Here is a 27,070-nt window from a genome sequence, read left to right on the forward strand (position 1 = left end):
TGCTGAAAATAATTAATACAAATAAAATGTATTGGCCCCAAACTTTTGTGTATATATATGCAATTTATGTTGGTTCAGAGTTTTAAACAAGCCTCCCCTTTTTTTTTTGCCATCCTTGGGTCTGCATTTGTGGGAACTATGTGAGCAACACATGGAGTGCACTGGCTGGTGCACGACCCTGGATGCAGACCAAACATAATGTCACAATCAATTATGTTCACAGAAATAGAAAGAGAAGCCATTGTGTATGTGTGTGCTGGGTCGAGATTACCCTCTGCCATTCACCAGACCATGGCACACATACAGAAGTCTATGAGTTCTGGCACACACAGTCTTGAAATTAAACCTTAGTTCTAGCGCACCTCATCACAAATGCTGTGCTACACATACTGAACTTACTGAAGTGTTTTCCTGCTCTCTGTTTCGTTTTCTCTCCTGCTTTCTGTTTCTCACACATTTACAGTCGTTTTCATATTTGCGCTCTCAACATTTGCTTGTAAATCACCTTACTCCCACAGACCTGATTCATTTCGAGTTTGGTTAAATCTATAGGAAACCATGAACCACGAACACCAAAAGGTTACTGTATACATGTTATATTATGCTGTAGACATTGTTAACATTCATATAGTGTTTTCTAGTAGTGGGTTTCTGAGTTTTTAGTTTCAGAACAGTGATGAATATTTTTGCTTCAGAATGACAAAGAGAAAGTAAAATAATAAGGGCCCTATTTTAACAATCTAAGCGCATGGTCTAAAGCGCACAGTGCAAGTGCACTTAGGGCTTGTCTGAATCCACTTTTGCTAGTTTAACGACGGCTAAAATGGTCGGCACACCCGGCGCATGGTTTAAAAGGGTTGTCCCTATTCTCTTAATGAGTAATGGGTGTGTTTGGGGCAGAACGTGCTATAAACCAATCAGAGTCTCATCTCATATTCCCTTTAAAAGCCTAAAACTTACTAAATGTTCTTGCCTGCTCTTGTAGGGTAATAACCATATAACCAATAACCATGCTACAAATCCACAATATTCATAATAGTTGTCTATAAACATGTGTTTTTCGATGACTGATTGAGGTTTGAATTTGAAAAATAAGTCCTTGATCCAAATGTTCTTGTTTTAGACTGTCTGAGCTCACATAGTTAAGCCCCATGTATGAGCTGAAACTCTGTCCATCTGAATGAACATATTGTGAGAGAATTTGCTCTTTGAAGATTATTTTGTTCAGAACAATGAAAAAGCCTATTAACTAGATGTGGGTCACAACAGGTTGCATTGTAGCAGTAATATGTGTGTATGTATGTAAAGTAGAACAATTAGTACATGGATGAATGATGCTGTACAGACCAAACATTATTTATTTTTTTAATCTTTGGTTAGTATGGGCCGCACACTGTGCATCATGTTGATGGGCTTTGTACAAAGACTTGGAAAATAACTGTAAATGACCTCATTTATTGTTCATTTAGTTGTACAGTGTTGTAGAGGGATAGAATAGTGCATGCTTGTTGTCAACAAGTTTGGCCAAACAGAGGCCTCGTTCTATAGAGAGATATTATTAGTAGTAGTTATTAATCATTTTTTATTTCATAAAAATAACAGTTTAAAGCCCCTGCTTGTATTGTGCATTATCCATCTTTATGCTTTCATTATATTAACATTATATAATATTAATTTAATATTAAATAATAATATATTATTGATAATACATTTTTTATTTTTTTTATTTTACTAGATATTACTTTGACTTGTCCAATCAAATTTTGTTGTATGTGTCATCATAGTTTTGTGGTTTAGCAAAAACAACAGGTCACATCCAAGGATGCTTGCTAACTAATGTAAATTCTGTATTGTAGGGACCAAATGTAAGAATCAATCATTGAATGTGCATATTTTGTCAACTACTAATCTTAATATTGGGGTGGCATGTTCCCTTTGATGTCTGTGGTCATCACTGCCCTTTTTTTCTCAGAATAGAGGCTCTGAATATTTCATTTATGGACAGTAATTATGATGTGACATTTCAGAGGTCAAATGTGTAGTGGAATTACAAGGCCATTTGGGTTGCGCTCAAATCTCTTATCAGTCTTTCCCGAATCAGCAACATTAAAGATTTATTGTAGCGTGATGTCAGAGTGAGTCACCACATCAGATGGCTAAGAAGTCTTAATCCAGAGACAAACTAAATTAATCTCTCTATTCACGTTTTGACAGAAACTCTCACACACGCGTATCACGAGTATATACACTATCATATGCACCCATATTTTTTTATCCAACCTCCCTTTTTATTTTTTTACTTGAAGTCATCGTAGCTGTTACAGTCTTATGCATAGTCCCAAGCCCCACCTCAGATGCTTCCCCCTGGGCCATGTCTCACTGCGTGCTTTGACAGTCCATTGTACCTCTATAAAGCGCCATCTCAGGCAGCATTGTGGGGAGGCACCGATGCATGAGAGCAGATCTTCCTCCCACACTCTCATGCCCCAGACCCATTTGAGTGCCAGTTCTGACCGAAAATATCAAAGAGCAGTCAAACCTAACTCCAAGCCATGTCATCCTCTGGACGGCCAATGGCAACACGCAGGGCAAACTGCCTTCCCTTTCCTATTCTTACTGGCAGCTTAATTAATGTGTCCCGTCCCGTGTTCTTTCCTCATGTTTTATAAATGAGTGTAATCCATTCAGACTGGTGTGAAATCTTTTATAATGTCTGTACTGGCAAAACCAAAGTAAGTCAAATTGTTTTTTCCTCTTATATTGGACAATATATCTGTCTGTCTTTCTATCTATTGTTCTATGTATCTATCGTTCTGTCAAAGTCTAGTCGACACATTTTAAAACTGAAAGGCTCATGAATGATTATTATTTGACATAATTTCCGCCTAGTAGTCGTAGCTGATTTGCTGAATTTTGATTCCAGCAGCCATAAAGTTGTTTTATACATTCTGCTACAATTGTTTTCATACTGTTTTATCAAAACAAAGCTCTTAAATAATAATTATTGACCAGAATTGTTTTGTGGTTGACAAGGACATTCTCTCTGTCTCTCTCTCATCAGAGATGACCCTGACTGCCTCCCAGCCAAAGTCTCTGGAATCATCCCCGGCATCAGCGGCCACCGCTGAAGACCCCGAACAAAGGATGCTGGAGAAAAGATTAAAGGTCATAGACGAGCTTCTGCAGACAGAACATGACTACATCAAGGATCTGCAGATGTGTGTGAAGGAGATCATTCTTCCTTTGCAGAACAAACAGGTCCGTAAAGATCAAGCTCTCAAACGCATGAATGGTGTATTTTATGTAATGAGAACCATTCAATCTTAAATATCCACATATCTTGTAGGTCCAGAGTATTGATTTTGATGGTCTCTTTGGAAACATCAACTCTGTTATTGACCTTTCCCGTCGACTCTACAAGAGCCTCCAGGACACTGACTCAACAGGTTAGAGCAAAAAAAATCCTTGAACTCACATTATAGATTCAGATCAGTTTCCATATTGCTATTTTACCATATACATTTTTTTGTTCATCCAGGTCAAGTGTTCCTGGACTACAAAGGTGAGTTGGAGGAGGTTTACAAGATCTATTGCCAAAATCATGACGACGCCATCTCTTTACTGGAGACCTATGAGAAGGATGAGAACATCCAGAAGCACGTGTTGGAGTGTCTAGAGAAGCTCAGGTAATTTCCACTGAAGGACAGTCATTGTTCTTCATGAATCAGATACCTTCAGCTCATTGCATGGTGTGGTTACCACTACCAACGCATGTCCAGATCCAGTTGAGCATGTTAATGCTAGTCAAGATTTTTTAACAGTGTGTAACTGTGTGAGAAATAGTTGTGTAGGACGCTAATTGTGTGTTTAACGTTACACATGATTATGTTTTAATGGTATTTGGGATTGTCTGTCATGTGGTGTTGACAGAATTGAATAGTAACACAGCATCAAGAAAATGCCACAAGGTGTGCTGGCTTACTCGTGTCATCATTGAGATATGTCTCAGTGTCTCAGGATCTTGAGGAACCAGTCCGTTTTTATTCACTACTACTTTGAATGGACTCATTTGATTAGACATAGGATGACTAAAGGCATCTGTGGAATTTCAAAACAGGAAACATCATTGCCCCTCTCATTGTCTGGTTTTGACGTTTTTAATGACAGATTATACTATAGCCTGATTAATGCGCCAGATGCCGCATTGAGTACTCGGTGTAAGAGAAATAGGAAGTTCCTTGTTTTATATGCAAGTACACTATCTTACAAAAGTTAGGCTCTGTAGAATTTTTTTTTCTTTTTTAAAGAATTTAAAACTGTTATTGAGCAAGGATATAAATCAACCAAAAGTGTCAGCAAAGACTTTTACATTACTACAAATATATTTCTATTTTAAATACATTTAGATTTTTCTTTTCATCAAAGAATCCGGAATAATATAAGCATAAAATATTGAGCAGCACAACTGTTTTCAACATTGATAATAATAAGAAATGTTTCTTGAACAGCAAATCAGCATATTAGAATGATTTCTGAAGGGTCATGTGACTGAAGAGTGGAGTAATTATGCTGAAAATTCAGCTTTGCCATCACAGAAATAAATTACAATTGAATATATTAAAATATATATATATTTTTTAATAATATTTCACAATGTTACTGTTTTTACAGTATTTTTAATGCAGGCTTGGTGAGCATAAGAGACTTCTTTTGAAAACATTGAAAAACCTTACTGACCCCACACGATAGTCTATTTGCATTACACAGAAGCTTTATGTCTCTCAGTTTTCAGATCTTTGTTATTGTGGATTAGTAATGCATGGCGGGAGAGGAATGCGCCTCACCTAGTTTCACCGCTTTGTTGGTTTCACTGCGTTTCATCAATCGCTACCAGCCTGTTCTTTTAGCTTTATATATTTAAAAGGCTTTATTTGAACCTGTTCTTTTAGCTTTATATATTTAAAAGGCTTTATTTGAACTTAAACACAATTTGCCTGCGGCAACGGCATTTCCTGACTAGTTTTTTTTTGTAAACTTTCCTGCCACCTACGTCTTTTAAGCTAGGCCACTTCCTGTTAGTACAGAGTTAAGTTTATTCTTGCTATTTGCTGTGTGTTTTACCAGATCAAACAGAGAGTACAAGGAAATATTCACCAGATTCTGTCTAAAGTCCCAGAAATGTTGTAGTAGGGAGTGGGAACATTGTTGTTTGTCCCAAGTATCGAGGCATTTGTGAAATGTGTGTGCACTTTGCCAAGACTACAGCTTAGCTTTATTCCAAATTACTCTGAATCCACTGGCTAGCATTTTGATTCTCTGGCAGGATGTTACTGTAATGAATCTAGCCATAAAAAAAGATAAATAAATAAAAAGGTCCTGAAGAAAAATGTCTGGAGTCTTTTATAACTTTTATCTTCCACACTTGAGTGCACTAGACTCTGACTGACATTTGATTTTGGCTCTCAGTGGGAGATCAGAATGGGGCCAGTTGAGGCCCCACAGAGGGTTACTGCTCTCCTGAAGAGGGTCACCCATGGCATGAGTTGCCACGGCAACAAGCAGCTTATTAAACGGGCACACAAATAGTTTCTCAGTTTCTTATTTGTCTTGCCCTTTTGCCCGCTGCATTCATGTTCATTGCAGCATAATGGCAAAACCTGACTTTTATTTTAGAAATAAGCTGTGTGAAACAAGAACATTATATATGATAAGCTCATTAGCTTCTTTCCAACAAGAGATAGAGGTGGTTTAAAACACTGTGTTTTGTTCCCTTTCTCTCCTCTCTCGTTCTTCCTCTCCCCTGACAGAGGGATATACCGTGAGTGGTAAGTTTAACGCAACTGCATGTGAAGCGCCTGACTGCATGCTGAACATTTATTAACCTGCGTAACCCTTTTCTCCTTGTGCTATTGTGTGACCAGGGTGACTTGTATGCTTTGTGTGCTGTGTTCTTTGTGGTCATTTCCTTGTCAATTCTGAGTCATATTCTGACTTAAATGTGCACAAATGAGTAGTGCTAGGTAATGAAAAATTTTTTTATCCAGCTCTACGAATTACAAATTAGAGAGTTGTGCAATACAGTGACTTTTTGAGTCAGAATATGAGCCCAGTGGGATTTTTATTTTATTTTTTTTCATGTTTTTTTTCTTCTTGCAATTGATTTAATGCTTTTTGGTGGCATGGGAAACAGTTATTAACACAATCTCTGAGCTCATGATGTGGTACTATAAGTAATAAACCAATATAACCAGTGAAATTTGTCAAAGGGGAGGAAAAATTATTGCAGCTCAACTATTTAAAAATACTGTTATTGCTTCATGATGTTAAATCCAAATAATTTTTCCGTAACATCCAAATCATGCTTCATGTGTGGATTTGGATCTCCTGTTTTCATCCCATCAGTTAGAAAGCGTGCTCTCTTTGTTAGAATGTCTTAGTAGCCTACTGTGTCTCCTGTAACCCTTTTTAAAGTGGTTGACAGTGAACCAGTGGATAATTGATGGATGAAAACAATGTGTGTGTTCAGTGTCCCCAGTCTTTGTCAGAGGTGGATGAAGAATGTTACGTAGATGAGCATATAAATCTCTTTTTCACTTTATCTCCCTCTCTCACCCTTTCGTTCTGTCACAGGGGAAAGACAAACTACATTAATCTAGGTTCCTTCTTGATAAAGCCGGTGCAGAGAGTGATGCGTTACCCCCTGCTCCTGATGGAACTGCTCAACGCCACTCCTGAGTCCCACCCCGACAGGAAGCAGCTCGCAGAGGCAGTGATGTCAATTAAAGAGATCAACGTCAATATCAATGAATACAAAAGGAGAAAGGATCTTGGTATATTTGTCTTTATCTTTCTATCTATCGTATGTACAAACGTTCTGTCTGTCATTCTATCATTTATTGTCTGTTGTTTTATCTATCTATCTGTCTGTCTGTCTCTTATCTATCTATCTATCTATCTATCTATTCATCTATCTATCTTTCATTCTATCTGTCTATCTATCTATCGTTCTGTCTGTCTGTCTGTCAATCTGTCTATCTATCTGTCTGTCTGTCTGTCTGTCTCTGATCTATCTATCTATTCCTCTATCTATCTTTCATTCTATCTGTCTGTCATTCTATCTATCGTTATATCTATCTATCTATATATCTGTCTGTCTGTCTATCTATCTATCTGTCTATCTATCTATCTGTCTATCTATCTGTCTATCTATATGTCTATCTGTCTGTCTATCTATCTGTCTATCTATCTATCTATCTATCTATCTATCTATCTATCTATCTATCTGTCTGTCTATCTATCTGTCTATCTGTCTATCTATCTATCTATCTATCTATCTGTCTGTCTGTCTATTGTTCTGTCTATCTATCTATCTATCTATCTATATGTCTATCTATCTGTCTATCTATCTGTCTATCTATCTATCTGTCTGTCTATCTATCTGTCTATCTATCTGTCTATCTATCTGTCTGTCTATCTATCTATCTATCTGTCTGTCTGTCTGTCTGTCTATTGTTCCGTCTATCTATCTATCTATATGTCTATCTATCTATCTATCTGTCTGTCTGTCTGTCTATCTGTCTATCTATATGTCTATCTATCTGTCTATCTGTCTGTCTGTCTATCTGTCTGTCTGTCTTTCTGTCTGTCTATTGTTCTGTCTATCTATTTATCTATCTGTCTGTCTGTCTGTCTGTCTCTGATCTATCTATCTATTCCTCTATCTATCTTTTATTCTATCTGTCTGTCATTCTATCTGTCTGTCGTTCTATCTCTATCTATCTGTCTATCTATCTGTCTGTCTGTCTGTCTATCTATCTGTCTATCTGTCTGTCTATCTATCTATCTGTCTGTCTGTCTATCTATCTATCTATCTATCTATCTATCTATCTATCTGTCTGTCTGTCTGTCTGTCTATTGTTCTGTCTATCTATCTATCTATATGTCTATCTATCTATCTATCTGTCTGTCTGTCTGTCTATCTATCTATCTGTCTATCTATCTGTCTGTCTGTCTATCTGTCTTGTCTGTCTGTCTGTCTGTCTTTCTGTCTGTCTATTGTTCTGTCTATCTATTTATCTATCTGTCTGTCTGTCTGTCTGTCTCTGATCTATCTATCTATTCCTCTATCTATCTTTTATTCTATCTGTCTGTCATTCTATCTGTCTGTCGTTCTATCTCTATCTATCTGTCTATCTATCTGTCTGTCTGTCTGTCTGTCTGTCTATCTATCTGTCTATCTGTCTGTCTGTCTATCCATCTATTCGTCCGTCTGTCTGTCGTTCTATCATTTATCTATCTTGTCTATTTTTCTATCTATTGTTCTGCCTGTCTGTCTGTCTATCCATCCACATACAGGATCTATCGTTCTGTCTGTCTATTGTTCTGTCTGTCTGTCATTATATCATATATTCTATCTAACTGTCTCTGTCATTTTATCTATCTATCTATCTATCTATCTATCTGTCTGTCTGTCAAATTTCTATCTGTTCTATTTGTTTATTGCTCTATCATTCTGTCTATGGGATATGTTGTCTGTCGTCTGTTATCTGGTATAACTCAACAGCACCATCTGTTGTCTATAGTGGTAAAGTACCGAAAAGTCGATGAAGACAGGCTCATTGACAAGATCTCAAAGCTGAGTATGCACTCCATCATCAAGAAGTCAAACAGAGTGAGCAGCCATTTAAAGCACCTGACTGGGATCTCACCTCAGGTACATTGGCTCTGTCATTACGACTCTATTACTGGACTGAGAGAATCGGTTGACAATTGGTTTTAACCAAACTGCATTTTGTTCCTTCTTAGATCAAAGATGAAGCTTTTGATGACGCAGAGAAAAGATTCAGACTTCAGGAGAGACTCATCAAATCCTTCATCAGGAACATCTCCCTCTATCTGCAGCATATAAGGGTATAAACTTAAAGCATCCCATATGTTTCCATTCATTTAGTCAGTTTTTGTTTTGCATGGTGATCAAATTTACTTCACAATTTAGTATATAAAGTCATTTTGCCTGACTTTTTAAAATCCAATAGGAGTCAGCCTCAGTAAAGGTGCTGGCAGCCATCAGTTTCTGTGACATCTACACTGAGAGGCAACCGCAAATGGATCCTGAACGTTTCCAAAGAGCACATCGATGCATCAGCGACAAACAGTTCACAGAGTTTGTGAGTACCAAAATGACTTCACAATACATTTAGTAGTAAAAACTGATAAAGAAGCAGTCATTAATTTTTAATGGTCACTAATACTTACTATTAACTAATATTTCTTAATGTTCGTTTTTTTTCAAACACATTTGTAAGCTTCTAGATACAAGATTTATGCTTCACGGATAACAAAACTAGCATAAAACTCCCCATCTAGTTTTTTTTTTAGTTAGTTCAAATATTTGTTTCCCCCTATTAGACATTGATTTAAATGAAGCACGTCATGATATTATGATGAACTATATCTTGACTCTTTCTAATCGAGTCTGCATTTGTGTCTGTCTTTGAGCAGAAGGAGAGGACAGAAGACCTAGTCATCACTCCCCTTACCCAGCTGCTCAATATGTTCGCCGGTCCCCACAAACTGATCCAGAAACGTAGAGACAAGCTGCTGGACTACGACAACTGTAAGGAGCGTGCAGAGAGGCTGAAGGACAAGCGTGTGCAGGAGGAGCTACAGGCAGCGAGGAATAACTACGAAGCCTTGAACGCCCAGCTGCTGGATGAGCTGCCCAAGTTTCACAACGCAGCCGAAGATCTGTTCACCAGCTGTGTGAGGGGCTTTGCCCAAGCCCAGAGAGATTTCGTTTCACTCACACTGGGAGAACTCACACCACTGCTGCAGGTGAGGACATTGTTTCATCATAATCTACATCATTCATAATTGATGATCCTGGGATGTTTTCAGCCTTCTTAATTCTTTTAAACTTATTGTTGTGGTTTGCATCCCTATAGCTATCTGGCTTGAGTGGAACAGAAGGAAATCTGGTGTCCTTGTTCCAAGAAGAGCACACACGAGTTTTGGATTTACTTCAGAGCTTCAGTTTCTTTCCCGATAATCTTCCCACTACTCTACGCAAGCCTTTTGAGAAGAAGACTCTGGAGAAGCAGAGCTCCAAGAAGCAACAAGGCCCTGTGAGTTTCCCTAATGCAGCCTGATCTAAAACAGACACTGCTTTTAAGTAATGTTATTGTTATCTAAAGTTAAATGAGAAATTAACTAACTATTAAAAATCCTTTTCGGTAATTTAAATAAAGCTAAAATAGAATATTAATATTAGATGAAATACTTAAACTTAACAAAACTTAAACGTAATTTAAACTTGAAATATTGCCTTGGCAACTAACTGAAATAGTCGAAGTACTAAATTTACTAAAACTGAAATAAAAATAATTTAAAGCTAAATAGAAATTATTTTAAAAACGAATAAAAATGACCAAAGCAAATTACCACAGCTTGAAAGTTGTAAGTACGCGTACAAAATGAGTACAAAATAATTCAAAATATTAATAAACACTATAATATAATATAAATCATTCTAAAATAACACAGTTTCTTAGCAACAAAGTTAATTAGTTTTAAATGTCTTTTTATCTTTCCCTGCCAGTGCTTTTTTGTTTTTGCATTTTATATACAAAGTTGCCAGCCACTGCAAGCATTTTTAGTAATTCCCCAGGGGAAAGAGTTAATCTTAAATGTTCAAGATTAACAGCCTTAACCCGAGGTGATTAGCTGATCAGACTTGACTGGTTAGCCCGTTTTTGAGGTGTTTTCGGCGCTTTGCAGCGGGTCAGTCTGTTTAAACCTAGCTTAGGCTGGTTTAAACGTATGTTTTTCAGCAGCGCAGCCAACCGCAATGAAGAAAGACATTAATCAGGCAGTATTCTGTCTATTATTCATACTTCTCTCTTTCTTTTCCTCTTTTTCTGTCTGACATTGCAGCCAAACTATGTGATACAGACGGATGAGCACCGAGCGGCGCTTCTGGCAAGATACGGTCCAGAGCAACTCTACCAGGCTGAAAGAAATTTTAACGCAGCGCAGGACCTGGATGTGTCCGTACTGGAGGGAGACATAGTGGGTGTCATCAAACAGCAAGACCCCATGGGCAGCCAGAACCGCTGGCTTATAGACAATGGAGGTTTGTATCAAAAGATCTGTGCATGATTCACGTGTCTGCATTTCCTAAAATGCATTTGGCTTGAACACCCCTTTTTCTGTTTTTCTTTAGTTACGAAGGGCTTTGTTTATAGCTCATTCTTAAAGCACTACAATCCACGCAGGAGTCAGTCGGATGTTTCCATTGAGAGCCAATCATCCAACGAGTCGGGCTACGGTGGCTCTTCTCCCATGTTCTCACGGCAGAATAGTAACAGCACTCTGACTTTTAACCAGGAGACTTCGACTGTCAGCTTCTCAACGGCGATGCCTCCACACCAATCAAACACTCGCCCTAATCAGGAGACCACTCCAAGGAAAAACAGAGAGGCTTCTTCAACCAACTACTCTTCTGCCAACCAGAGGGATTCCCTTGACCCCACCTTCAGAAACTCGCCCAATCACAAAGAGCCGTCAGAGACAGCCTGTCGGAATAACAGGGACCCCTCAGAGCCTTCATACCGAAATCCCACCAATCACAGAGACTATTTAGACTCTGGTCAAAGCACTCCAACCAATCACAGTGACCCCCCAGATTTCCCTGAGATAGATTCTTGTTCCTCCATTAAGAACTCCAGGTATGAATCGTCTTCGGGGTATCACGACTCGCGTGGCTCACAGCAAAGACAAAATGGAGACTCTTCGGTACAGCAGAGAAGGCCACAGTTCCCTCCTGAGGAGAATGTAGATCCTGAGCCTGAACCTGAGATTGATGGACACCAGGTATGTCATATCATAAACACAAATTAATCATTCCAGAGTTCAGTGATTGCTTACTTGAACATTTACAACAACCCATATAACTTGTTGAACGACAATATACTAGTTGAATAAATTAAATTATGGTAACACTTTAGTTTAGGGTCCAATTGTCACTATTAACAAGTTGTTTATTAGCATCCTTATTACTAGGATATTGGCAGTTTATTAGTACCTATAAAGCCCATATTAAAGCCTTATTCTGCATGACCATATTCTACATTCCCAATCCTACCCAATACCTAAACTTAACAACTACCTAACTAACTATTAATAAGCAGTAATTAAGAGTTTGAGGCAAAAGTAGTTGTTAGTTAATAGTTAGTTAATAGTGAGAATATTAAACCATATTACCTGCATAAACTGTATTACTTAACATCTTTGATTTTTCATATTAATAATTTCAATTTTATCTTCATGTTAAATTGAAAATCTTCACTACGTCATTACACCATTTGATCTTCCAAAATATTGTGTACTAATTAATCATTTTACTTCATAGTAATTCAAAATCTTATATTTTAATAGTGATTTTGAATAATTAAATGTAATAAATACAATTAAATGTAAAATTAAACTGCATTTCTTGACATCTATGGTTCCTCATATTAATAGGTTAAATTTTCATTTCATGTTGACTTTAAAACCTTCTTTAGCTCCTTAAATACATTTGATGTTCATCAACAGTACATCATAAAATAATAATAATTAATCTTAAAATTATATATATAAAAAAAAAACATTTAATGTACAATCAAATTATTAAACAACAGGTTTTACATGTATTTGTTTCTTCATATTTATTTTCCTCCCCAGATATATTACGCTCTTTACTCCTTCAGTGCACGGTGTGCAAATGAGCTCAGCATTTCAGCCAATCAGCGGGTCCGAATCCTTGAGTTCCAGGACATGAATGGCAACCAGGAGTGGTGGCTGGGGGAGGCAGGAGGACGGAGGGGTTACGTCCCATCCAACTACATTCGCAAATCTGAGTACACATGAGCTGCACATTTGTTCAAGGGAAATCTCCCAGGCCACTACAGGCCAACCCATTATAGGGGAAAACACTACAAAAGGACATTATTGTGCCTTAATCATAGAGGAGATGCACTGACGTGGTGAACTGGTCATTGCTACTGATGGGGAAAAAATACCCTCCATATTGATTTCATCCAATGTAGTCCACAAATGAATGTAACTCCTGAGCGCCTCCTAGTGCTCATAGAGCATGGTGCATGTGGAATTTGAAATAATGGAGTGAATTTATTTTTCTGAGAAACAGTTTGATGTCGAATTCAATGGTCTGACATGTCCTGCGGTTCTCAGATATTCCATTTATAGTGTTAGCGCTTACGTGCTCCGTTGAGAGCATAGATCTCATTTGATGTGTAGGAGTGGAGTGGAGGATTTGCATTGGGCATGTGTGATTCACACTAGAAGTAGAATGATGGGATTTATATTTCAGAACTGGCATGATAGTGACTGACTGACTGACTGACTTAGTGTGTGTTTGTTTGCCAGTAAAAAAAGCATTTGTTTGAGTGTGTGGTGTGTTTTGAGAAGTTGCCTCCCATCATCTGACAATCACAGTGCACCTAGAAGAGAAAAAACGATTCTGTTGGGTATTAATGAATGCGAACAAAACAATTTATGTGAAGTGTTTTAATTTACTCCTTGTTGTGGCTCCCAGATGAGAACAATATTACCACTGGTGACCATATCATATTCCTGAAAATATGAATGAAATGCAAGAGACACTTTTTTTTTTATGGTACAGTGTTTTTTTTACTTTTTGATAGCATTTTTAACTTTGCCACTTGCACTTGAATGCATTTACAAGTTAATACTGACATGTTTTGAGCAGTTGCGAGTGAGTTCAAGGCACCAGTGAGCTCATTTGATGTGATGCACCAACGGATGATCTCTGAATATTTATCTCTCATGCTGTATATACTGAGAATGAACTTCTGCACTCCAGTGTCAACTGATCTGTTTCTCCTCTTTTAAATAAAAATCAGTTGAAAAACAATGGTTTGAGTGTCACGTCTTAGTTCTATAGAGTACAAATGCACTGATGTGTTTGGAATGCTTGGAAAATGAAAACTATTTTAGAACAATGTAAGTGAAAATGATTTTGAATGATCACAATTCAGTTGCACCCTTACAAACGTGTTAATATTATGAATATAATATTATTAGTTAACTTGATGTACTAAAATCACTAAAATTAATACTGAAATAAAAATGAATAAAAACTACAGTATATTATAAAAATAGTAATAATAGACAAAAATAATGAAAAGCAGAAATACTAAAACAGAAATTAAGAAAATGTTACGTTTAAAAAATACAAGCTAATTCAAACAATTAAAAAATATATAATAGTAGTGCGTCGTGTGTGTGTGCGTCCGTGTAGGAAAACAGCTTAAATAAATCATAATAAATTAAATAAAGCTTAATAAATCTAAGTGGTGTTTTTTGAAAATGTAAAAAAGCAGAAGGTTTTCTGCGATGGTGTGGGTTAAGGGATTGAGTATTTGTACAGTATAAAGGTCAATGTCTATGTTCAAGAAGTATCCAACATGCTTTACATTTTCCAGATTTCATTCATTTGGGTTTGTATATTCATTGATTAGATTACCAAAAGCTAATTATAGACACTATATTTTCGATAACACAATACATTTTAATTCTTCTTTCACTGCAGTCCGTTGTTGTCTAAAACTGCAGCAAAGGCATTTTCACGTCAGTCTTATCAAGAGTAAACTCTGCCGGGTAACTGACCTGATGGATTGAAATCAATCTTTAAGTCACATGGCATTTATGGTGATGCTAGACATTTTGCTTGGCATAATAGAAAGATTGGGAATTCATTAATAAACTGTTAATCAATGTACAAATACTACACACAATATCTTTTCAAGATGTTTTCTTCTTTTTTCCCCTCTTTTTTTTTTTTGAGGCAAAGGTTGGAGAATTCATAAAGCCATGAATAAAATGTTAAGTAATATTTGATATTGGTACTTTATTAATTTACTGAATTTCTTCACTGACAGGAATTTATTGACTGAACAATCCATTTTGCTTTTAGTTTAATTCCTGTACACTGCAAATTTCCAACAAAAATCATCAGATACATTGTGGGGGGGGGGGGGGGGGGGGGGGGGGGATACCGGGGACTTGTCATATATAGCTTTGGCATCAGTTTGGCATTAGACATTAAATTAAACCAGAATAGTGTTTTATTACATATCTGTGGTTCACTGACAATAACACATGAAATCAATGCTGTTAGGTAATGATTGCTAGACAGTAGGCAGAGAAAAGGGTCCAGGGATCATACACATTCAGGTCAACAAATATACTCCCCTTAAATAAGAGTGACTTTGCGTTAGTGGATTGTGCATCTCTTACTCCTGGAGTCATGTTTCCAGTGGTTCTGCTTCTGATAGGCCTGTCTGGCCTCACTTTACCAGTTCAAGCAGCGCCGGTATGTAACCATATTCAAATACTTTGAAATATTTCAACTTGTATGTTTAATGTACAGTAGGTGATATTACACTGCTATCTGACTGAATTTATGCCAACTGTTTCAGGGTCTATTAGATGACTTATTCACGATAGCTTCCGAACTCGTTGATGGTGAGAAATATTATATTGTCTGGTCTCCATTTCTGTATATCTCAAGGTTGTTAGCATACTCACGCTATTGTTATTTCTCTCTCGTCCCCTTGACAGAAATATATGATTACTATGCTAATGACACAGAGGAAATTTCACTATCTTCAGCTGAACTTAATGACAGCATTGATTGGATTTTTTCCTTTTTTGATGAACCAGGCAAGAACACACATAAGTAGACAATGCAAATGTATTAAACAGATTCAGTTTGGTGCTCACAAACATATAAATGCTGATCATGTTCATGTTCTGTAGAAGTGTGTGATCCAAATCCTTGCGAGAACAACGGAGTATGTGAGATCCTAAAGAATGACAAATATAAATGCATCTGTCCAGAGCCTTACATTGGCAAAAATTGTCAGAATGGTGAGCTCTTCATATACTACACCCAAAAATATAATAATAATAAACAGTAAGAGTGTGTATCATTTTTGAATCTTTATGTTGGGATCTTCCAGAGAGGAACGTGTGTAAGAAAGTGAAGTGTGGTCATGGTGATTGTGTCAGAACTCAAGAATACCCGTTTTATGAATGCAAGTGTTGGCCCCCCTATCTGGGCTCTAAATGCAAGAAAGGTGAGCTCTCTGTAAAACAAATTACTTTTAAAGTGTTTTTCAGCAGTAAAACTCTGAATTTAGCCATTTTTCTGAATGAATTCACATGGTTTTTATGAAGTCGGATTGTAGTGAATTGCTACTTATTTTCTATCCACCTGAAATTGTAATTCAGTTTGTCTTATTAATTGCTTTAATGCTTATTATGTTTGCATTATTAGCCTCTGCGTGTGACCCGAGTCCATGCCTGAATGGCGGAAGGTGTGTTAAAGGCCGTACGAGAGCCAGTTTTACATGCAAGTGTCCTGAAGATTACAGTGGGACTTTCTGCCAAGTTGGTAATAGACTGTTGCTAAATCTTTTATTTATTTATTTATTTTTATTATTTTTTTATCCACCTTATTTTTAAAGCAATAGCAGGCGTGGCCATTTGTGACCTGAAAGTGTCTGGATTCCACTGTCATTCGCCTCCAGTAATTTTACCTGTGCAAAAACTGTTAAGTGCTTTATATTGCAAACTGGTACTTGTTATCATTATTTTAAAGGGGTGGTTGATTATGATTTCACTTTTCTAACTTTAGTTAGTGTGTAATGTTGCGGTTTGAGCATAAGCAAAGTTACAACGCTCAAAGTTCAAAGGAAAGAAAAATATTTGCTTTTAAAGAAGTCGTTTATTAAGGACAATAAACGACTGGTTGGGACTACACGACATTCCTCCCGGGTAAGTGACATCACTATCCCTAAAATTTACATAAACCCCGCCCCCGGGAACCAAGCGGCAACATTCTAATCTGAAAAATGAAGCCTACCCGGAAGTGCGAAAAACTGCAATACATCGAAAATCCGCTAGGGGAAGGTCCCAAAAGGGAGCAAATGTCCATACACCCCCATGTTAAAATGTCCGTTTTCACAGCATAAATTCATGTTTTTACAGGTTGGTCCCATGGACTTTTATTGTATTTTTCGATAGGTTCCGAGTGCCTGACAACTGTGAGGGGGGTGAATTTTTTTCTAACTCGTTAGTTTAGGTCGTATTTAGATATAAAATGTATGACAAATAAGGGCGCGATTGACAGCTTGATTGACAGCTGACAACGAGCATAGGCTGCGCCGAGTGGAATTCCTGAAATTTGACGTCTCGGCCATGATCTGACACAACACATCATACCTGTAAGTTAGCCTTTCTGAACAATTGTATTGAAATATGGCGCCGCCCATACCCCCCATAAACGGCCTCAAAACCGTTCTTCAGAAGTCTATGGGTGACGTCACAGACGCTTTGTCCATATTTTTTAGTCTATGCCGGGAACACGCAGTCCATGTTGAGAAGAGGCAGAGTTGATGTAGTAGAGCACTAACTCCACATCAGCAACATAAATTCATCAACTAACTATTCAGAAACGTTCTGTTGCATTCTACATGTTGTAACTTCTTCTTGAGTCTCTCCATCATTGTCCGACTCCAGTTTAAACATAAAAGGCAGAACAGTTTCTGACATTTTAGTGCGTGTCTGTGTGAGGTAATCGGAGCTGCTAACACACACGAGCTGTTGAAGCTCCGCCCTCTGTGCCAGGAGCAGCAGCTCATTTGTATTTAAAGGGACACACGAAACGATGTGTTTTTCCCCACCCTCAAAAAGGGACAATTTTAACATGCTGTAAAAAATTACCTGTGGGGTATTTTCAGCTAAAACTTCACATACACACTCTAGGGACAACCGACTTATTTTACCATTATACCACCCCTTTAATCTATTATCACAATCATAAACACACTGGTTTGTAGCACAAGTTTTCCGTTTATTGCACTTTGTTGTTCTTAATTATCTATAGCAGCAAATGAATCAGAAGTCTCGCAAATTGACAGAATATAGCTTTCTGCATTGAAAAATAAGGTGGATATTTTATGGCAAATCTATTTGTATACATTACATAACCCTGTCTACTAGGTGTAGTAATGCAGATGTTATATGTCATTTTGTATTCAGGTCCAAATGATTGCTATGAAGGGAATGGGGAATCATACAGAGGTTTTGTCAGTGAGACAGTGGAAGGATTGGAATGTTTACCCTGGAACTACTATCTTATTCCCTTCAAGGACTTTGAAGGCAATGATGGCATTGGAGCCCACACTTACTGCCGGTAAGAATTCAGGAAATTCCTAGTAAATCTCCCAATGAACTTGATCACATGTCGTCTTAAGCATTATCTTTGTCACTTAAGAAATCCGGATGGAGACCGGGAACCGTGGTGCTTTGTGAAAGAGAAGGGCAAACTCCGGTGGGATTACTGTAATGTCAAGCCTTGTTCCGAACCAGGCACAGATTTTCTTTCTACGTTCTCTCTCTTATATAATTGCAAACACAGACACATTCTTCTACCTGCTCAAGCAGTCTGTTAACTGTACCACAATACTTATTTATCAAACTCACAGAACCAGTAAAACCCTCCACAACCCCTGCAAAACTGGAATTTTCTGACTGTGGAAAGACTCAGACTAATAGGATATCCCCACGGATATTTGGTGGGAGGAAGTCCCTGCCTGAAGCGCATCCCTGGCAGGTCTCATTTCAGGTCCGGCCCAAGGGCTCTGATGCAACCTTCAGGCACAATTGTGGAGGAACCCTTATCGACTCCTGCTGGGTCCTAACTGCTGCTCACTGCATGTAAGTTGGGCATCTGGGGTTGTTGTTGCATTAGGTCTATGCCCTCATTATGATTTCATGGTGTTGTTAAGTTACTATAGATATGGTAAATGATATTCCTTGAATATTATTGATAGTGATTGCTAAGGTTCACTTTTCACTTTAGTTTAGCTTTTTAAAGGTCATATGCAACAAATATCACTTTGATAAACTATGTTTGCATGGTTTGTATGATTTTGGCAGTGATGAGAACGATGAGGTAAGGTTGGAGATGGGTGGTGTGAACCTGGAGAAAAATGACTCTGCAAAACAGTTTCTGGAGGTGGAGAAAATCATTGTTCATGAGAACTATACAGAGACTCCTGAAGCCCTTTATAATGATATAGGTCAGTGTTTTCAGTCAATTCAATTTCAATTTCAATCACTTTTCAATCTATCTATCTATCTATCTATCTATCTATCTATCTATCTATCTATCTATCTATCTATCTATCTATCTATCTATCTATCTATCTATCTATCTATCTATCTATCTATCTATCTATCTATCTATCTATCTATCTATCTATCCCTTATGGTAAAAGAAAACCAATCAACTTTCATTAGGAAATAATCCTGTGTATTCATATTTTCGAGTTTATGGATTGTACATTCATAAATCCCATTTTAACTTTCTTATTAGCTGTGTCAATATTACTGATTTGGATTAAACACAGCATGCGACCTGTTTTAATAACGGGTTGTATCGCTCTTGTGCGATACAACTTTTGTTTTGTCCACAACAATATTTGAAGGCCCCCACACAATTTATTCCCAATAAAATATTTTTGAGCTGGTGATGTATAGTCATTATCAAAATAATATTACGAAATATCTAGATTTTTTTGTTGTTTAAGCTTATTTTAAATCATTTTAAGTCATCTTGAGGCCCTTGTGGAAGTTTGTTGAAGCCCATTAGTGGCCCTGGCTTCCTGGTTGAGAACCACTGGATTAATAAATGGAGAATTCTGGCATGTCACCCGAGAGAAGTCTGAAGTTTCATCAGAAGATCATTATGACATTTGATTAAAAATTACAAGGTCAAGAAGAAAAAAAAATTAGACATGTACAGATGAATTTTAAACAAAGTTTCACATCAAGAATGATAACTATATAGATAACAATAACTATATTAGCGTCCATACCAACACATGATGATTTTCTGTTTATTATAAGCAGGCACTATAGTCTGCCACTTTAGATGCTCAAGCTCTTGAAAGTTGGGACTGGCCGTCAATGTTTTATCATTTATCAGCTGAAAACAAATTACACTTAAATTTTGAACAGGCCTTAAGATCAATCGCATTTATTTAGAAAATAAATAGGAATTGAGTGAATTTTTTGTTTCATGCCGACTTTAAATAGTGATTTTAAATGCCTTTAAAAAGAAACTTTGTTTTATCTTGGGGTTTAAAAAGATGACAACCTAGGTTAAGCACATTGTGAAAAGCCACAGGCTTTTTCCAGGTACAGGGGTTCTCAACTCTGGCCCTCGAGGTCCACTTTCTGCAGAGTTTAGCTCCAACCCTGATCAAACTCATCAGCCTATAACTTTCTTAGGCTGTGTCCAAAAGCTTAAAAAGGCTGTCTTCTGAGGCTGCATTCCAAGGTCGGAAGCATACATGCCAACCCTCCCGATTTTTCCGGGAGACTCCTGAATTTCTCCCGATTTCCACCTGGACAACAATATTGCTACACCATCCGTTAAAATGAAGTTAAAGGTATAGCGGAGGATCTTTCCAAATTTTAGATAAGACCCGCCCTCTCCACTTTTTGAAAAGTTTGATTGATTCACCAGAATGATTGACAATTAGGAGGACCAATAGTATAGGTTACCCACCAGGAAGTAAAACATCCTCCGCTATACCTTTAATTCGGCCAGCGCTCATACCTGTATTTACATCCTGTTTTCGGTTGAAGTCCAAAGTAGTCGATTGTCGAGTTCACGCGCGTGATCATAGGTAACTAAACATATGCGCGTGAACTCGACAATCGACTACTTTGGACTTCAACCGAAAACAGGATGTAAACACAGGTATGAGCGCTGGCCGAATTAACTTTATTCATATCTTTCACATCTACTGCAGTCAGATTCACCCGTGTTAACTCTAAAGGAATCACTCACATGACCTGTGCACTTGTAATGTAAACTTGCACTTGTAAAAGCAGGTTTAAAATATGCCCCATTGAAGTCAACAGGGTGCAAATTTTAAAAAGAGGATAACACGGTGTAGGCAACACCGATTTTTGTCATTGTTCTCTGTATTGACAGCACTCCCGTGAGGTACCTTCCTGCGCAAACGCTGCCTGTAATGTCATTGCCTGATAGGGCAGCAAGGCAACAAGTCAGTTTCCGAAGTTTTGGGATACAGTAGTAATAGGAAGACTTCGATAAGATTGTTCATGTGTGTTTGATTAGGGTTGGAGCAAAAATCTTCAGGAAAGTGGACCTCGAGGGCCAGAGTTGAGAACACTGCTGTAGTAGTATTGACCAATTATGTCCACTTTTCAGTGTTTTTGTTTCTCATCTATACCAGCCCTGCTGAAACTAAAGGCAATAAATGGACAGTGCGCCAATGAGACCAGTTCTGTTAAGGCAGCATGTCTCCCCTCTGATTCATTCCCTGATGAAACACAGTGCACCATATCAGGCTATGGAACCACTGAGAAAGGTCTGTCTGGATTAAATTTTCACTCTAGACATTCACAATACCAAGACTACTGAGACTACTGTCTCATCTATTACCATTTTTTTTCCAGAGGATGCTGTCTCTCCTCAGCTGCTGGATGCCAAAGTTCTCCTGATCTCTCAGAAACGCTGTATGTCTCGTAATGTCTATGGGAACAGACTGGATGATTCCATGATGTGTGCTGGATATATGCAAGGAAAGATTGACTCTTGTCAGGTGTGTCCCAGTCCCAAATTTGTTTCTAGTCTTTTAATGAAATTTACACATTAAACAAAGTCTGATCATTTAAAATGAATGAGCAAACTCATGGCACAGTATGTAGTAACCTTTTCTCTTACTTTTTATAGGGTGATTCTGGTGGACCCCTTGTTTGTCAGAAGGATGAGACTCATTACATCTATGGTGTGGTGAGTTGGGGTGACAGCTGTGGCAAGAAGAACAGGCCAGGTGTCTATGCCCGTGTCACCAAATTCATTGACTGGATCAATGAAAAGATGCGTGCAGCTTAGAATGGATACTCAGGAGATAGTGGCACAATAGCTGATAGAGGTTTTAGTAGAGAAAAATATATATATAAACAGTCCACAGTTGTGTTACGTGCAATATGCAATTAGTTAATTCATTAGTAACCAAAGGCATAACAGCAGCATAGGTTTAATGTAAGTGTTTTAGAACAGGTCTGGTCATAAGTGATCCAAATACCAAATTTTTTGGGGGGTGATTATCCAGGCAATAAAGCCAATTTTGTGATTCATGTACATAATGAGATAAAGTTGATGAAACCTAACAGATTATTGAAAAAGAAAAATGCAGGCTGGGACTTGATTCTATGCATCGGTTGTTGATTGGGTTTTAAAATGTGGGCGTTGCACCCAAAATTAGAGGAAGATGAGCGTAATCCAGGCCAGGGGTGGAGTTTAAACAGACTAAGGCCTTGTCCCCAAATGGCACACTTACAGTCTTACGATGTCGGCTGGGTGCATGTGTCCACAAGACTGTAGGCATTAAAACATTGAGTGGTTAAACCATTTAATGCTGAAAGATATACAGATGAATTGTTTGCAAATAATTCTTTTATATAATCTAATAAAAAAAATCGGGTGAATTTATTTTATGTGGACTTTAAGAAACTTTATTAGCACATTGCTAATTTCATTTGACTGGTTAACTATCAAACCTTTTCAAAGACAATAAGCTGACATTTATATGCACACATCCAAGTAAACATTTCAATGTATTGATATTTACTTTGTGTAATAAAACTTATTTTAAGTTTTGCCAAAAGCCATCTGGTCTGAATCCATGAATAATGAGGTCACAGGAGTATACCAATACTTTTTGTATCAGCACAATTTATTTTTTTAGTTATGGAGGGTTTCATTTGCTCATTTACACCAAACAGACAAGTAAAGAATAAGCTATGCACAAAAATGCAGTCATGCTCAAAGAAAGAAAACCTTTATTACCATTCACATATTATGACCAATTGAGCATGTCACAAATTATAGAACTCTTCCGGAGATGTAAAATAAGCTTAGGTGTCTGCCTTAATGGGTTTTCACAAAAGGACTTGCACAGGATCTTTCTGCAAAAAGAAAAACGCTGCAGCCAAATTTAAACAAAATCAGTAAAATCAAGGTGTTACAGGAGCAATCAGGAGAATACTGGAAACAGCCAAGCACTCTGCACCGCAACACGCCACCTTAACAGCTAACCAGCAAAACTCAACTGCTACGCAACTGCGCCTAGTGCATAGAAAATACACAAGAGAGAATATTAGAATCATGTTGTGAAATTTCCCATTTAAACCATAACATATGCTTGGTTTGCAAATATGTCATGGTTTTACATAGTACGATTTCTTAAGAGGCCAAATTACACAGTCTGTACACAGTCGTTTAGAGTCAAAGAAATATGCACAACATCCAAAATTGTCCATTAATGTTTATTAAGAACAAAAACCTGATTAAAATGAACTTACTTTATTGTCTGGGAGTTTCAATAACGAAGTAAAAAAAAAAAAAAAACTACCAAAACTGAAGAGAAATGATTTCAACTAGTAGCCCCATTTAGGCATAAAGACCATTTAATATCACATGGAATTCAAATGTATGATACAAAACAATTGTGGGCAACAGAAACAAGTCATTTAAAAGATTTAGACCAAATTACAATAACCTTTCGGTCTGATATATGGATAATTTGGGTATCCTCAGACGGACATCTGTTCGATGCGATCCTCGAAGAGTCAACCAGTTGACATCATCTAGAAGAAAAGAATAATAAAGTTAATTTCAAAGAGCATTAAAGCAGAGGAGGTTCTACAATATCGCCATAAAACGAAGCATTGCATATTACGCAATGCTCGACTTTGGTCAGTTACACAGAACAAACAGGCACTTTCCACACAAATAACTAGCCATAATTACAGGAATCTATAGACCTGTTTTTTGTTCTGCAAGAAACCTTTGTGTACCTGATATTTGTTCTGCAAGAAACCTGAAGGGAAGAGATCCAACAAACCTGAGGGTGAAATATGAACTTCTCAAAGCCATTTTAAGTGTTGGCAAGCTGAAGTACATCCCATTTACTGCCAGTTAGAATAGTATTAAATGACCAAATAAGTTAATTAGGCCTCTCAGACACCCAGCAGCCTGACAGCATGAACTGGCTTTGAGAACACACCCGTATCCATCCCACTTTTGCCTATGCCACGATAGACATGAGTTTGTGACAAGGATGATGGAAAGGTCTGTCCATTGTCCAGCAGACGTACCTCAACACCACCTCAACACTCAATGAGACCGACCTGCTCCATAGCAACCGCCAATCAGCAGCAGGCAGCCAATGGTCGGATCACACACTAACTGCTCTCAAACTGCCCCAAACTCCTCTTTTGCAAACTGGAATCAGCAGCTTGGAGGAAAGAATTCCACATTTAGATGAAATCAATGGAATTTGGCTGGTACACGTTTCAAAACAAACACATACTTACGGTATTGTACCCACGACAGCTCCAAATCAAATATCCATGTGAGGTTAAGTGTGCGTATTAAAAATAAACCTTTAAAAGTCATGCAGATTCAGAGATACCAGACAGATGCTGTGAATAACAGCATCTAATCAGACTAAACTTGGGTAAATCCGGACACCTCCATTAAGATAATGCATCTACCGTTCTACTGCATTGGCAGATGTCTTGAAGGACTTGATGAAAGAGGAAAGTAGAGAGGGGCGAGAAACAGTATATCTTTCTCATATTTTAAAGCAGCCATTTTAAGTTATTAAAATGCATGCATGCCTTTACTTTCCCCACTTCAGGCATGAGTTATATGGGGGTCTGCTCAAATCAATCAAGTTTAGGACTATTAAGGATATTTTACAAAAAGGTAAGAACTAAAAGATGCACTTGTAATTAGAAATATTGGATGACAGTAAAAATTCCCCTAGTTGTAATAAAATACTTATATACAAAGCATTAGACTCACCTACATTTCACGATTCAGCGGGGGCTCCAGCATCCTCTGGAGACTTGGGTCTGCTTCTTGATCGGGATCTTGATTTGGATCCTTTGTTTGATCTCGGAGTAGGACTCCTGGAGCGAGACTTGGATTTAGACCTTGAGCGGGACCGGGAAGCAGATTTGGACTTGCTTCTGCGTGGTGTGCGGGTTTTGGAGCGGGAACGGGACCGAGACCTGGAACGGGAGTAGGACCTTGACCTGGATCGGCTGTAGCGAGATCTGCTACGGGAACGGGAACGGCTCCTGCTCCTGGACTTGCTGTGCCTCCTGCGCCGAGGACTACGGCTAAAAACAAACACCAAATGAATAAGTTAATAAAGATGTATTTACACAGTTTAATCACTGCAAGAGACCATTAAAAAACACACATTTAAATTGGATTACTAACTAGTATGTAAACAAATATGAAGGTTTAGGTCTTCGCCAAAACCAGTCATTCGAGTACAATTACCATACAAAAATATGAATAGCCTACGAGTTCGATTCATTTCCATGAATCAGTTTTCAAATAGTTAGTTTAAAAGAACTTTAAAAGTTGTTTAAATTTTGTATTATCGCGTGGTACCAGGCATCTTTTTGTCGAGTAGTATTAAAAGACGAGTTTGTTGTAATAAAACCCCTAGAAATGCTTAATAATAATAATGCTAACAATCGATTCACTGAAAAGATTCGGCTCACAAGAACCAATCTTTCGCGAATCGGATCGCTCACAAATGAGTTGAGCAATTATTTGCTACTACGCCATAGTTACGACGCAACGATACCTACAGTAAATAAATGAAGAACTAAATCAAACATAACCAGCATGTAAAAAATAAAGTTATAAAACAACTAGTACCTATAAGCATTACAAGGATTATAACACGTGTTGTTTTCAATACCTTGAGGCCTAGGCTAAGGGCCTCAAATTTGAACTTCGAACTTATGATTTATTTACAGCAAATTAAAATGGGGGTATTAAAATGGGAGATCGAATATTAAGGACATACCTGCGGCTTCTCCGTCCATGTCCACCGTACCTCCTCGGCGCGGCTCCACGGCGGCTGTAGTGCGAATCTGGCGGGCGCCCGTATCGCGCCATTTGCACGCGCAGCTCGCGCCCGTCCAGAAGCGCGCCGTCCATGGCGTCCATTGCGTCCTCAGCGTCCCGTTTATCATGGAAACGAACAAAGGCGAACCCACGGCTTTCTTTCGTGTATCGGTCCCTCGGGATGTAGACGTCTCCGACCCGGCCGTACTTCTCGAAAACCCGCCGCAGCGTTTCAGGGGACGTGCGATAAGTCAGATTGTCGACTTTTAAAGATGTCATGCCCTCGACGTCGGGCGGAGGTCTGCCGTAGCTCATCTTGAATCACGAACTCTACTGCAGTAGGTTATGCGCAAAACAAACGTTTTTTAGCGAGATTCAGAGAAAAAATAACGAACCATTCGGGAGAGTCGAAAGTAACACGCCGTGCGGATAATATCACTCTAAAATGGCGGTAACCGGATTTCCGTGGTTGGTGGAGTTTGGCTTTTATTTCATTTGCAAGGTGAGAAATACTGCCACCTCTGGCATCTGTGGGACACTACACGTCACTTGTTCGGGAGAGCCTCTTGTCTAGAAACAGCAAATTTAGCACGAGTGGGAATAAAACGTAACTAACAAGACCATTGACGTGACATCGCCGTGCATTTACCACATTCAAACCCAATGAAACAAACTGCCAGGTTTTCTTAAAAAAAATAAAAATAAAAAAAAACATTAAAAAGTAGTGAGAGTAACGTTAGCCCTTTTTTTTCTGTTTCTTTTTCTTTCTGGTCACAATTGTAACCTGTGAAAATTGCTTAGCTGGAGGTCTGTAGAAAAGTTTAGAGAAAAACTGTAAAAATAAATCAATAATAAAATAATTATTAAAATTACAAATAAAAAATAAACAAATGGATGAATGAAGGAATAAATACTAAATATAACAATACAGTAATGTAAAGGAAACTAAAAATGATAAAATCATATTTTAGACATAGCCTATTTGTAATATTATTCACAGTA

General features: G+C 37.9%; 3 protein-coding genes across 13 annotated transcripts in view; 2 read left to right on the forward strand and 1 right to left on the reverse strand.

The window, feature by feature from the left end:
- dnmbp (dynamin binding protein) overlaps positions 1-13,936 on the forward strand; it is a 53,063-nt gene extending 39,127 nt beyond the window's left edge. For both annotated transcript variants that reach the window (XM_082152965.1, XM_082152966.1), the window contains 13 exons: positions 3,062-3,258; positions 3,347-3,446; positions 3,539-3,686; positions 5,808-5,825; positions 6,631-6,830; positions 8,583-8,713; positions 8,806-8,910; positions 9,036-9,167; positions 9,502-9,834; positions 9,945-10,124; positions 10,933-11,131; positions 11,222-11,871; positions 12,724-13,936. In XM_082152965.1, the coding sequence (XP_082009091.1) occupies positions 3,062-3,258; positions 3,347-3,446; positions 3,539-3,686; positions 5,808-5,825; positions 6,631-6,830; positions 8,583-8,713; positions 8,806-8,910; positions 9,036-9,167; positions 9,502-9,834; positions 9,945-10,124; positions 10,933-11,131; positions 11,222-11,871; positions 12,724-12,909 (2,579 nt within the window). In that variant the 3' untranslated portion in view covers positions 12,910-13,936. The remainder of the gene's footprint in view (positions 1-3,061; positions 3,259-3,346; positions 3,447-3,538; positions 3,687-5,807; positions 5,826-6,630; positions 6,831-8,582; positions 8,714-8,805; positions 8,911-9,035; positions 9,168-9,501; positions 9,835-9,944; positions 10,125-10,932; positions 11,132-11,221; positions 11,872-12,723) is intronic.
- Positions 13,937-15,302: 1,366 nt separating this feature from the next.
- habp2 (hyaluronan binding protein 2) lies at positions 15,303-22,803 on the forward strand. Its single transcript, XM_082153009.1, has 13 exons — positions 15,303-15,397; positions 15,504-15,549; positions 15,646-15,747; positions 15,844-15,954; positions 16,047-16,163; positions 16,364-16,480; positions 18,130-18,283; positions 18,365-18,459; positions 18,576-18,807; positions 19,030-19,172; positions 21,363-21,497; positions 21,586-21,731; positions 21,863-22,803. The coding sequence occupies exons 1-13, from the start codon at positions 15,332-15,334 to the stop codon at positions 22,022-22,024; spliced, it is 1,626 nt and encodes a 541-aa protein (XP_082009135.1). The 5' UTR covers positions 15,303-15,331; the 3' UTR covers positions 22,025-22,803.
- Positions 22,804-22,957: 154 nt separating this feature from the next.
- srsf2a (serine and arginine rich splicing factor 2a) lies at positions 22,958-26,535 on the reverse strand. 10 transcript variants are annotated; one of them, XR_014201344.1, is made up of 4 exons: positions 26,028-26,535; positions 25,008-25,323; positions 23,694-23,781; positions 22,958-23,260 (listed from the first exon to the last, which is right to left on the reverse strand). XR_014201344.1 is itself a non-coding variant. In XM_082153021.1 (3 exons), the coding sequence occupies exons 1-2, from the start codon at positions 26,381-26,383 to the stop codon at positions 25,011-25,013; spliced, it is 669 nt and encodes a 222-aa protein (XP_082009147.1). In that variant the 5' UTR covers positions 26,384-26,535; the 3' UTR covers positions 22,958-23,781; positions 25,008-25,010. The 10 variants fall into 10 exon arrangements, 5 of the variants coding, with proteins under 5 accessions (XP_082009147.1, XP_082009146.1, XP_082009145.1 ...); XR_014201345.1 differs by having other exon boundaries at positions 25,004-25,323; XR_014201346.1 differs by having other exon boundaries at positions 24,292-25,323.
- Between the last annotated feature and the right edge of the window lie 535 nt (positions 26,536-27,070).

The sequence above is a fragment of the Leuciscus leuciscus genome (genome assembly GCF_965113295.1).
Source record: "Leuciscus leuciscus genome assembly, chromosome: 21".
NCBI lineage: Eukaryota > Metazoa > Chordata > Actinopteri > Cypriniformes > Leuciscidae > Leuciscus > Leuciscus leuciscus.

Bases quoted from the DNA above. Each gene is read 5' to 3' on its own strand.
- habp2 (XM_082153009.1), top strand. From the start codon at position 15,332: ATGTTTCCAGTGGTTCTGCTTCTGATAGGCCTGTCTGGCCTCACTTTA. The intron at 15,748-15,843 runs GCAAGAACACAC...CATGTTCTGTAG, and splicing joins TTCCTTTTTTGATGAACCAG to AAGTGTGTGATCCAAATCCT. The intron at 19,173-21,362 runs GTCAGTGTTTTC...CATCTATACCAG, and splicing joins AGCCCTTTATAATGATATAG to CCCTGCTGAAACTAAAGGCA.
- srsf2a (XM_082153021.1), bottom strand. From the start codon at position 26,383: ATGAGCTACGGCAGACCTCCGCCCGACGTCGAGGGCATGACATCTTTA. The intron at 25,324-26,027 runs GTATGTCCTTAA...GTTTGTTTTTAG, and splicing joins CATGGACGGAGAAGCCGCAG to CCGTAGTCCTCGGCGCAGGA.